This window comes from Parus major, chromosome 5, assembly GCF_001522545.3.
Source record: "Parus major isolate Abel chromosome 5, Parus_major1.1, whole genome shotgun sequence".
Classification (NCBI taxonomy): Eukaryota; Metazoa; Chordata; class Aves; order Passeriformes; family Paridae; genus Parus; species Parus major.
The window spans coordinates 30,922,398-30,935,925 of record NC_031774.1 but is presented as its reverse complement, the minus strand read 5'-3'; the positions used below and the strand labels follow the sequence as shown (position 1 = coordinate 30,935,925).

Sequence of the window (13,528 nt, the reverse complement as noted above, 5' to 3'; positions counted from 1 at the left end):
CAAAGGGCTTTCAAATTCTTCCAGGAATCTCCATCCTCCTAATCCTCTCTGGGCAACCTGTGCTAGTTTCTCAGTCACCTTCACAGTGAGAAATCCTTTCCTGATGTTTAGCCAGGCCTTTCTGTGTTTCAGTGTGTGCTCACACTGATCCTGATACCATGTACCACCTGGCTCCCTAATTTTTACACCCTACATTGGAGGTCCATGCTGATCCTTGTGTCATAAGGTGATTCTACCTAGTTCATGCAATGTCAGGGGGGCTGCATTTTCGTAAAGTCAAGAATCATTAAGTTTGGAAAAGATCTCCAAGATCAAGTCCAATCTTCAACCAAGTATCTCCATGACCATTAAGCCATATCAAGAAGTGCCACATCTAGTTATTTTTTGATTACTTCCATGGATGGTGAGCTGCTTCAATGCTTAACCACTCTTCCTTAATACCCAAACTGAACCTCCCCTAGTGCAACTCGAGGCCATTTTACATCATCCTATCACTAGCTGACTGGACAAGAAACCAATCCCCAGCCACTACCTTCTTTCAGGTAATGAGCAATAAGGTCACTCCTGAGCCTTCTTTTCCCCCACACTAAACAATCCCAGTTTCACTGGCTGCTTCTCATAGGATTTACATTCCAGATCCTTCATCAGCCTGGTTTCCCTGGACACGCTCAAACAACTCAATGTTAATTTTCTGAAGCTTTATATTCTTTTATTAAGATGGATAACAGAAGGCCGATTGTACAAATATCCTGTTATACTTGTCTGGTCACCAATCTGCCTGTAAGAAGACAGTGGCTGTAGGGCACAAATTCAGCCTCCCCTTAAGCAGATATTACTCTTAAGGACTTTTGAGACAAATTAGATAAAACTCAGATTGCTAGTGCTAAGTGCTCCTATCCTGAAAAATGACCACATGCAAATTAGGACTTTGTTGCTGAGAAAATAATTTAAAATGTCACTCCTTTACAAAGGGCATTTAAGCAAAAAAGTAAACAACCACATTGCACAGATTCCACTCCAAACAGCTTAGAGTCTCAGTTTTCATTTTACTACTTCTAATTTACTAATTTTTCCTTTGTTTGGAGAGTATGCCATCCCAAAAAAAATTAATAGATCATGTAAGGTGTTGTCCACTTGGGGATATTCTTTACTTTTGCAACCTGATGCTACCTGCAATGAATAATCATAACCCACTGAAGCTAAAGCAAACTTTCATAAAAGTGAATATTTTTTCTAAGATGGTGAGATAAAGCAGAAATACATTAAGAAGCCTTAAACAAGTATTTGTTACATTTGTTGGTAGTTAGCAACACAATACCATGTCACTGTAAAATGTTTCACTAAAACGTTTTTTGAAAGTAATCTGAAAGCTGGCAAAGTACACAGGAAGCTGTATAGAGGCCTCAGTGAAGACTAAAGATACACAGTGGCATGACAACGCAGAATTTCCTTTTTCTATGTTGTTGTTTGAAAAATAAATCAACTAATCAATGTAAAAAAAAATCTACTTACTGTGAAACTTAGATTTCCATTTACTGTCATGTTTTGCCATAGCCAGCAGATAATATTCTGATGAGAGAATGCTAACTTGCATTCAGGTCTTCCCCACTTATACTAACTTTGTATCAGCTGCAAATTCTCAAGTCTTACTTTTCCAGTTCAATGCTATTGTTTTATTCTAGGTATGAATATTGTTATCTTATTAGTTTTTAATATAAATTTTTATTTTAATACAGTTTTTTGTCTTAACTTTTTCCTAATGAATAGCTTGCTGAATGTTTTTTGATAGTAACGTATATATTTCACATCTCCTTGTTTCTTATAAGGTGAAAGGTTTCTTATAAGGTTTTTTGGGAAAAAACAAAACAATTTTTGAAGTGATGAGCTACTTAATTGTTATGATCCTCTTTTGCCACACATTGATACAGTCAATATTAGAAAGCATCATAACTTCTAGTCATGCTATACTTGGGTCTGCCTTCATGCAACTGCAGTAAAAAGTAAGTCTAATTAGTATTTTATCTGATTTTTAAAAATTACTTTATCATGAACATTGCAAAGACAGAACCAGTGCAAACAGGATAACCTTCTTTCCCTAACTGCCATGTTTGGTTTCATGATTTTAAAGTATGTTGTCAGTATGGATCATAGAAAGGTAACATTGACTAAAACAATAGCAGTCCATCAGGAAAATATATTATTTTCTTTATCATTAGGTACTACAACATTTGAAATACTCCAGTTAAAGAAGCCTGGAATGAATATCTACCCAAGTAATGGTCTGCAAGAAGGAAATAAAACTGTTTTAACTAACTACCAAGTGCAAGGAGGAAGTAACTCTGTGTCCTGTAATTTCATCAAACAAAGTATGCAAACAGATAAAAGAGTTATTGTTGAAGCACAATGGAAAAGCTGAAACAGCAACCCCAAACAATTAAAAATGGGTGAATAAGGAAGATGGACACGATGTGAACAAAGAGCTTAAAATGCTGTATGGCATCAGACATGGAATTTATTATAGATTCACAGACATCTACTGTGTGAAACAACAGAGTATCACATATCATGAAACAGTGGACAAATGCCTGCAACCTTTTGGACATCAACATCTGCTAGAGCAAAAACTGCATAAACACACAGGGAACACTAGGGGTATATAGCTGTGACATTAGAAAGTTTTATTCCTGTTCTCTTGAATAGCAATTTTTAAACTAAAAAGTACCTGAAACTGAGAAAGTTGACAGATACAAAAACTTACATATGGGTAAAAAAGTAATGCAGTGCAGAAAAGCTGCTTATCCTGATTAGGTTATACAAAAAGTACAATCTTTTCAATAGTTACTGTACTTCATGAGTTTTAAATTTAAACACAAAATAAATTGAAACAAAGGAAGATATATTCAATATATCGGGCTAATTTTTAAAGCAGTGTGTTTTCTGAAATTTTGGACCTGAAAGCAAATCTTACAAAAAATGTACAACACAGGACTGCTTGAACATACCCTTAATAACCATAAAAACCAAATATCTAAAACAGCAGAATATTCTAGTATTCATAGGCTTTTGTTATCTGAGTATGAACAAATCCATCAATATTTACTGCCCCGACTTCTCAGCTTTATTATTTTTCCTGACCTTTTAGGATAAACATAGTCTCCAGGCAGCATACTCATAATTGCTGTGAACCCATTTGGGACTATGGCTTCTACAGAGAAAGCTGAGTTGCAATACTTAAATGCTAAGTGTATTGAATGTGTGCTTTAGTTTCAGCTGGATTCTTTAAAACACACTGAATTCCCATATAAGTACACCTCTAATCCTTTCAGTTACAAATCCAGATGATCTTCAATATTTGAACCACGTATCTGTATGATCAGTATTGTTAACTGTGTTCAAGAAGTTGCATAGGAAGAGATGAATGGTAGGATTTTCTTTTTCTCTTCCATGAACAAGTCTACGATGTTGTTTACCTATGCTTGTTTCATTAGGACGAAGGGAAAAAACATGAGACTTTTATGAGACAGGCAAATTAAATTTTCCAACTTGCCTGGTTTCCCAGCAGGCAGGAAATAACATGAGTGGCCTCTAACTGTAAGTACCTAAACATTTCTAAAAACTCCACCTCCACCAGAGTCCTGTGAGGAAGAGCCCACTTTGAGTGAGATTTAGGAATGGTATTCCCCAGTTTGGTGCCCCTCACCAAGACTCTCCCAAATGACACATTGCTGTCTTGTTCCTCCTTTCCCTCTCACTTCCTGCTAATGGAGTTGAGAATCTCAGACATCAAAAATGAAGATCACAGGTTGAGATATGAACAGTTTACTGGAAACAGCAATGAGATAAGAAAATGAACAGAAGTGGCAACAATATCAATAACAAAAGTATACGAGACAGAAGGTGATTCACATGCAAAAATGTTCACCCTGGACACTGTGACGATGACCTCTCCTGCCATGCTTTTTTGACTGGAAGCCAGAGCCCCTTTCTCTCCACCCCTAAAAACGATATAAGGTGGTACCAAAAAAGTTAGGATCCTGGATGAAACTAGGACATGAGGGAAATAAGAAATGCTTGCAATTGAATCGTGAGGGAAAAAGGTATCACAGATCAGACTGCCCAGAAGTCCACTCAGTGGCAGTCTATACAGACAATGTAACTTTCCTAACCTAAGATCACTAATGGCATGTGCAGGGAAATTCTAACAAGTTCCAATACAAGCTGCTTAAATTAATGCAAAATTGTCTTAACACCATCTTACTTCCTAAGAACTATCCATGCAACTGTGACAAACATGATTGGACTGTCATAAAACTTCAAAGGGAACAGGATTTTGTACTTTGTCAAAGTCAAAGTACTTTGGATTTATTTCTTTTAATATGATGTCTACTCACATCATCATCTAAATGGTGTTTTGTGGTAGAATTAAGAAGTAGTTATTCAGTGACATAATGTAAGAAGAGTTTATCCTGGTCATAAGTCTTGTTTTTAAATCTTATCACACTGAATCCTCACGAATGTCTAGTATTCCTAACTTAATTACAAAAAAGGATCAAGGAAAAAAAAAAATCTTAATCCTTACAAAGTTTTAAGTCTGCAGTTTTCTACTCCTTAATTCTATGAAAGCATGACAACAGGAGATTACCTAATGAATAAACATACACAGAAAAATATAAATGCTTTGAAACATGCCTTAGTCAGTTTTGTCAGTTACTTCAGCAAACAACTGCAGAAGTGAAAAGTTATTGTAGAAAAAAGAGGAATACTATCAGTATTAACTGAGTTCAAATTCTGCTTCATTTAATTATTACACATTTTGACAATAACTGCCCACCCCTGGCAGTGTTCAAGGCCAGACTGATTGAGACATTGAGCTACCTGGTCAAGTGGGAAGCCCTTGGCCCTGACAGAGAAGCTGGGACTAGATGATCTTTTAAGGTCTCTTCCAACCCAAACTATTCTATGAATCTAGATTTTGATAATCTAAAAGAACTGCTTTAAAGGAGCTCCTGAGTCATGAGCATTTGTTCAAAACATCTATTTTAAGCTTTACTTAAAATCCAAAAACGGCCAACACTCTGCATGTCCTGCTCTTGGTGGGTACAAAACTGAGCAAGAAAACAGACAGACACAGCAGGGGCTATAAGTGAAATAAACTTCCAAAAATCAGGTTAACATAGTTAATTCCCTTTCTTAAAGGACAATTAAACCTCCTTTTCCTTCAAAAGACATCCCTACTGACTCATTACTGGGAGGCATCCCTGCCCATGGCAGGGATGCTGGTACTAGATGACCTTTAAGGTCCATTCCAACCCCTTAATATTCTATGATTCTATGGTTACCAATGACATTATCAGTTAGTATTTAATTAACCCTCATATAGTTGTTAATGGGGTTTTACTGTATTTCTTTGTCAGCCTTACATGTGATCTTGTTTTGAATAAGGATCAGTGTGTCCAGATAGTTTTCCATAATTCTAGTATTAAGAACTATCATCACTTTAATTTTCACTATTGTCTTTGCTCCAAAGACTTTAGAAAAAAAACCTACTGCCAGATTATAACATGACTAATGTGAGACTAAGAAGAAATTCTCCTAAATTCCACTAATTTCCTCATTTAGTGGGATGGCAGCCATTGAAACTGAAGAACTGTAAGCTAGAATTCTGAAAACAGTTCCAGATCTATTATAGAACTTCTGTATTCTTACCAAATTTTTAGTTCTAAACAGTGGTTGATGGAGCAGACTCAGCCTTTACCCCTACTATTCCACCAAGGAAAGATAAATACTACCTTTATGGTAACAAGAGAGACCAAAGACTAGACACAGACAGACAACATTACAATGTTCCACCCACCTGGTGGCCCCTCCTTGTAAAGCTTTAGGTGAGCTAGAGACAAAAGCATAAGTGAGATTGTATTTAAGCTTCACTCAGGGAATTTGCATTTTACACTCATTAGCTACACATTCTAGCAGGGATTCTTGCACACCCCCTGCTTTTCATTCATTACTAAAAATATGTAACTCAGTATTTTCAGCTCACCCCTATATTCTTCTGTCCTGCAAAAAATTATCAACTGCTTGTGAACTGCCTAATTTCTGAAGTGTTGCTAAACACTAGCACTGCCTATCAAATCAGACAGCAAGTACTTAAATAAATTTCTATCATGTAAAATTATCCCTTAGATGTTCCTTGGATTACCATGGACCACATGCACTAACACTATGAAAAGAAAGCTACCTCTGTAGTAATGTCCACTACCAAAAACAGGCCATGCAAACCAAATACACTTGGAAGGACTTGTATAAAGCTCTCTCTGCTTGATATATACACAGAATATCATATGCTTATATTATTCATTCCTCAAGACTTGCAATTGGAAATAACAATCATTCTCACTCATTACTGTATTTTCATATTGTGTGGTAAGCAAAGGGGACCAAAGCAGATCAGAAAGCTTAGACTTTTCTGAGAGATTAATTCCATACAATCTGATTTGAAATCAGAAGTTTGAGGTGGGAACACTTTCAAGAATTCCTCATTTTGCTTTTCATTTCCAAAACATGCATTTAAAAAAGAAAGTTTTAGACTGTGCAATAGCAGTGACTGATACTGCTGACATATGTGACAGACAAAATATGCCACCAGGTGGCAGAAATAAAACATCAAACCAAAAAAATATTCCTGACGATTAGTAAAGTATAAAGCATGCTTTACTATTTTCCAAAGAAAATACACACTAACGCATGCATGCTTTTCCCAATGCATAAAAAACTGAACATGAAATAAAATCTGGTTGTTTTGGACAACCTACATAACCAAAATGTCTAATTTATGGTCAGTTTTATCATCACACAGGACTTGTCTGAACACAAAGCAACAACAATGTTTACAAATATACTCAATAAATACGTGCTCATGAAAATCTTATAATACTGAGTGTGCTGCACTCCTCAAGATTTCTAAAAGAAAAGATGCAAGCAGTCACTGGTCAATCTGGTGACCTGAAAATTCAACCCAGAAAAACTAGATAGGGTAGGCCATGGTATTTCAAAGGGAAATTTTCATTCTTCAAAACTGTTACAAAAAGCAATTATACACATTCAAATATTATTCAGTATTATTCTATTGTGTTCACAACTGTGCTATGCAAGAATTACCTTTTCTTCTTTGGTAATAAAACAACTTACCTACTTAAATAACTTTAAATAAAATGTTACATGAAAACTTTTCCCACAGAAATCTCCATAACTCACATTTCAAGTGGATGGGTTACTCCTCAAACTTTACACATTAACTTAGGAAACTTCTCTGCCATAATCTCAAAACTTCATGTAGAAAGCAGAAGCTTTGAAGTTAAACGACCTATATAGCCACTTCTGGTCAGTACACTCATTTTTGTAAAAAGCCATACATATTAAACTTGGTGTGTGGAAACATGCAAAATAATGTTAACACAATTTAAAAGTAATTAGAGAAGAAAAGCTGGAAAACTTGAACGCAATCTACCTTTCTTGAGATGTACCACACCCTGTAGTATAAAGAAAATCATTAACTTATAATTGTGCTGATTCATTAAATTTCAGAATAGTGAGGGTTTCTTAATGTTTTCTCCCTGCGCAGTAACCCTTGGTCTCATTTTCAATATTCCTCTTTATTACAGCATTCGTTTCCTTCATTTCCTCATGCAGTTCTCATCTTTAACCACCGGGTGTCAGAAGGGAACCTATTCACCATAGCTACATCTTTATAATTACTTTTTATTTATTTTTCCAGATGTACTGATGTGACCATAAAACAGCAGCAAATCCATACTTTTCTTTCAACAAATATACACACAAGCAACTTTCAAAATTTAATTTGTACAGTCTTGGATTGTTTTTTATAAAGCATAACTGCATTCAAGCATCCTTTTATAACTAGGAAATTACATTTTTTTTATGCTCAAAGAAATTCACAAAATCCCTAATTTTTAGGGATAGAGGACTGGATAAAATAACACTGCATGTTTTTTTAAAACACGATTCTCATCCTCCTTCTGTCAACCCCATCCATCTATTCCTATCTGTCCTCTCTTCTTTACTTCCCACTGAACTTGAATTCTTTTACAGACCCATAATTCATTACATATAAGGATGCTGAATCCACAGACTGGGAAATGAGTGGACATCCTTCACTTCAGCTTAATTTTTTGTTGTTGTTGTTGTTTTGTTTTTTTCATTTCTAAGACAAGGAAGAGCCTTCCAAACCTAAATTTTCAAATATTCTAAGAACCTTAAAGATTCTGGTACAGTGAAAATATGACAGATGTGAGAAAAGGAGACAAATGAAGAGGGACTTGTGGAAAATAAACAGCCCAAAACAAGCCAATAGTCCAGTATCCTAATACTGTCCAGGTATTGAAATACAGAGGACACCAGTACAGGACATGAAGTATCCTCACAAGAGCCACTGAATTCCCCAAGATTAGTAGAACTGTATCCACAAAAAATCAGCTTCTTATGGAAAAATGAGCACCCCCTTGATGGTCTTTTATGGAAATGAGGAAAATAGTTACTCCTCTTTCTGATTGCAAAGCAGTATAAAGCACTATTCAAAAGCAGTAACCTGAGTAACTTATCTGCCTGACCATTCCTCAGCTGTGAGGGGTTACAGTTACAGTTCATTTACCTGATAGCAGAAATGAATAGTTTCACTTGTCATTTCACCCTCCCACAAAGGCAACAGCAGAGGTACTGCTGCTGAGGACATTCAACACTAATTCTTTTTCAATAAACGTCCAACTTTGTATTTACAAAACCAATCTATTACAGGATCACGTTCACCATGCAATATGGTAAACAAGTAACTCTTTAACAGCAAACATGTGAAACAGATTTATTACAGAGTACATGTCTGCGCCATAGCAGAGGGAGCAAACTTGGAAGGGCTGATACTTAATTTAGTCTAAAAAGAAATCCAAAAAACAGCTCTTAATGCAGGTGCAAATTTTAAGAAAGCATCATAACAAGTCATCAGTGATGACTTCAGTGAGACTGAAGAACAGGAAAGGGAATTCAGTAAAACTCAGAGGCATTTCTCTTACACGAAGGGGCTTCATATATTTTGAAATAGAACCATGGAAATAAAATACAAAGTCATTCTTCTTGTGTACACAACTGCTCTTTCACTGTGTTTCAATTTTATAACAAGAATCATCTCCTAAAACCCTGTGACTGTTTTGGGTCTTTGCAAAATTGGATTGCTCAGGTCCATAGTGCAGTCTGTATTTCAAAATTTAAACTACAGTAAAAGAAACAATTCACCCAATTTGCCTTCATTATATTCAGGCAATAGATTAATCTTCTCACTAGGAAAATATTATCCTTAAAAATCATCTTTCTAGTTTGAGTGGACTAAAACTGCTCTGTATGTGAATCCTAAGGATGCTGGTATCCATGGCTACACATATGTGTGTATCCAGACATGGCTTTGGATACTATAAATCCTGCCCTTGTCAGGCAACTGCTGCAAAACATGCACCCAGACTCAAAAACAAGTCTCCTAAAATTACTAGATTTCGACAGATAAAATAAATATAAAGCAATGTTTTTTATTGAAAAACTGGAGCTATAAATTATTAGGTAAGTATAATGAATACTGGCATGGACATTTCACCCCATGGCCTTAGGTACAGTTATCATTCCGTAACTGCAGGGTTGGGCTGGGTTTTGTTTTTAAAGATTTAAGTTTAAAAAGTCAACATTCTTTCCTATTTTGCATCTCTAGCGCTAAGAGCCTGTAAACAGAAAGGGAATTTAATTTGACTTGAAAAATAGGTCAGAATTCTTATCCTAATTTTACGGATGGATAAACTGAAACTTGGAAAGGTTCCCAGAACTTTCCTGAAGCCATTCCAGAAAGTAGCGAAAGGGCTGAAAATGGAACACAAACATCTTAACAACAAATACTGATCATCCACAGGTGCCTGTCTTTTTGTTCCTGTCTCAAGAGGCACAGTATGAATGACAGTGACAGCTGAGGTGGAGAGGTAAAAGCAAAGGTATTTTTGTTGCTTGATTGTTTTTGAGCAAGGTTTTTGTTAATAATTTCAAAGTAAATCTTAGCACATAGTGCTACAAAGTATTTGGAAAAGTGACTCCTGTAGTGATCAGCACATGTACAACCCTTCAGTGGCTGTAGAGATTTCTGAGCAGCACTGTACCCAATACCTTCTAAATCCATGAAATCACAGCTCTAGCTATCATAAGTAAGGGGAAAAATGAAAAAATGTCATTGTTAATCTAGAATATAGGATGGCTACCAAAATCTGGCTTGTAATAAAACCCTCAGCTTCTCAACAACACACTAGTGTATCTGTCTGGTTACGAAATACTGAATTACATGCACTTGTGTCATGCTATACAATAAATGCAGTAAAATGTAGTAAAATAATTTACAAAAACTTTACGCACTCTGAGGTCACATCAAATTGATCAGTGATTCAATCACAAAAGCACTACCTTGAAGCAATGCAAAATATCCTGTTTGCTATACTGGTGCATGATCTAATTCACTACAGTAAAATTTATACTAGAATCTCAGAACTAAACCCCAAACACCACAATGAAATGAACGAAACCTAAAATTGATTTTTTTTTTTTTTTAAATTTATTTTTTCCCCTCTTAGGATTAAACCAACTGTTGGTAGCCACTGTTAGAAAAACTTTCTTCAGGACACTTAACATCAAGCACTGTCTTTCTTTTAAAGACAAACATAAACTGTTCAAGGCCACAAAGGAAGCTTATGTTACAGAAAGATAAGAAATCAAGCTCTTATCTCTCATCCTTTTGTTCCAACCATTATGCTTCTCTTTCTCTCACATAAGCTGGTTATTCTCTGCATTTACATCATGGCCATAAAGTGATTTTCTTGCTGGGAACTAAGAGTATAGGGGATCAAGGATTTGACATATTTGAGACTCAGTAATAAACCACTGCCACTATTCTCTATTTCATTCACCATTTACCCAGATATCTTTTGTCTAGTAAGACCTTTATCAGACACCTCCTGATTTTCCTATTTACCCTGAGAATCGTGCTTACATCATCACAGACTTTTATAGAAATTGTGGCATCATAGAGACAGTATTACCTCACCGCAGATTTAAAGATGATGAACAGACAGACTGTGAGAAAATTAGGTTTTTAAATGTTAAATACAGACATTTGAATTAAAAAGAAAACACTGAATGAATAAATGAAAAAACCTCACTAAATGAATTAATTTTGCAAGTGGCTTTTTTTAACGTTTTCTCCCACAGGAATGTCAAACACTGCTCTCTCTCATTACTTTTTACATTTCTGTTTTGCTAAGCAAAAGACTAAACTCTTTCTGTTGTATGTAAGAGAACTAGTTTGATCCTGAAGACTAAAATGGTCTTGTTAACAGGAATTAACAGAACCTGTATATCTCTACCACCTTAATGTGGAGACTGTTCTTCACCCATAAGTAGCTTTATGAACTGCAGAACCCATGTCTAAACTGCTTTTCCTGGAGATGTGGCTGCAAGTGCTGACCTAGTCATAGACAGTAGTTGGGATATTCATTATACACGGATTAAATGCGATGTAGTATCACATATTAATTTCTTCAGTATAGACATGAATTTGTCTCCTCTATCTGGCTATGCATTTCCATCACACATAACAGCTGGCACATCTACCCTTCTGTCAGATTTAATGCTTAAAATCGTGAGAAGTCTCTCCTAGAATTATGGAGGAAAAACAAAACAAAAAAAACCAAAAACAAACCAAAAACTTAAAATGAAAGCAGAGGAACAGAGATTTAGGACCAAAAATATATGCACAGAAATGTCTTTGATTCCATGGAAATTATTTCCATGGAATAACTATAAATTAAAGTACCCTTTTTCTAGTCTTCCAGGACATAAATGTATTACAGGCTTTCTGGACTTCAGCTATTTTAGACACACTTCAAAGAAGTTCCAGTTTCTCTAGAGAATCATGCAAGCAGCTTGTGCTAATTACAGAAAGCCAGTTGACAACACAGTCCCTTGCTCTATGGAAACACATGCATTAAAGAATTGAGAAAACAGAAGTAAAACCAAAATACTGCAACATCATCCATTCAATTAAAAACCTCAAGATTCAGATACTGCAGGAGACAATATTATGACTGCACAAGCAGTTATCAAAAGCATGAACAAAACCCAGGGCTCAGTTGTATCCCTAACTTCTTTCACTACTAATATTCCTAACAGACCTAGTCAGCCTCACACACGTGTTCCTTGTTATGTCCATTTGCTTTTCAGCTGGTTTCCCACCCATCAAGCCAGACTGTGAGCCTCAGGAGGGAGTTAGCTACTCCTCCAAGCTGCTATGAGTCATTGTAATGTCTGCTGCGTAGGCCAAATTAAGCCTGAATTTCTTGCTTCCACTAGGCAACAAGAACAATGAGGAAAAACATGACAAGGTGGTGAGAAAAGATCAAAAACACAGGAATACTCTCCCTCAATATCCCTACCTTCCTGTCGTAGTTGTCATAGTGAATGGTGACTAAGAAAATAAATCAGTGTAGAAGACAGTGTAGAATTGCAAAAAAGATTACTGTATTCCAACTTTCAAGTTTTCAGTCTTACTTAAATCCTATTTTATCATGACAAATGAAAAAAAACCCCATGCTACCTCCTAGAATATGTACATATCTGTGTACCCTGTTAGAAGTACAAAGATGAGTATTGGAAAATTTATCCTTGGATGTGAACATATATTTTGTCTAAGCCTAAAATAAAGCTGTGCTAAATTAATACTTACCTAATAATTCATCCTCTTATTTTTTTATATAAATTCCTATTGTTTTGGTAGATGAAACCCATAATCACAGAAATTAAAACACTAACATAAATTATTGACTGAAAGTTAATAAAACAAACCACTTCAGCATTTTTTATGATACAGATATTTATCTATTCAGGAACATCAGTGGAGGAAGACTGGAATCGCAAACATCCTTGTCACAAACAATTTTTGAACTCTGAGATCAAGAACTTTTTGTTTGATCTTCGTATTCAGGACAAGAGATTGAGGTAAGAAACAGGGTTTTTGGTTTAGACCAGCCAATTCAAATAATGCAGATGATAGCTTATTTTTAAGAAGCCCACTTTTTAAAAGGCGGTCAAGAAGCTTCTAAAGTATTACTGACTTGAAGGGAATTTTGGATGTAAAGGGGCACGTGGGGAAATGCCAGTAATACACATGCACTTTGAAGGTCCTACTGTCAGAGAGAAGACTGTGAATTTAGAAGTTTTGCTGTATTGCCACATCCATATTCATAAAAAAAACCCACAAACCGCAGCAGTAAGACCAACACTGAATATAAACCCTGTTCTTGTAACTGTATCATCACAGCTCATGAACAGTACCTTGCTTCACTTATAGCAGACTATAAATTCATTCCCACACATAATGATTTAAAAAAGTCATAGAAGTCCTCAGAACAGCCAGTGTAAGTGACCCATCATGGGCAAT

At 35.7% G+C, this 13,528-nt stretch overlaps 1 protein-coding gene across 6 annotated transcripts in view; it reads right to left on the bottom strand.

The window, feature by feature from the left end:
* The window catches only part of FMN1 (formin 1), a 177,923-nt gene that overhangs the window by 110,447 nt on the left and 53,948 nt on the right, over nucleotides 1-13,528 (bottom strand). For 4 of the 6 annotated variants that reach the window (XM_033515062.1, XM_033515064.1, XM_033515063.1 and 1 more), the window contains one exon: nucleotides 5,855-5,887. The exons of the other annotated variants lie outside the window; for them this stretch is intronic. In XM_033515062.1, the coding sequence (XP_033370953.1) occupies nucleotides 5,855-5,887 (33 nt within the window). The remainder of the gene's footprint in view (nucleotides 1-5,854; nucleotides 5,888-13,528) is intronic. 6 annotated transcript variants of the gene reach the window in all.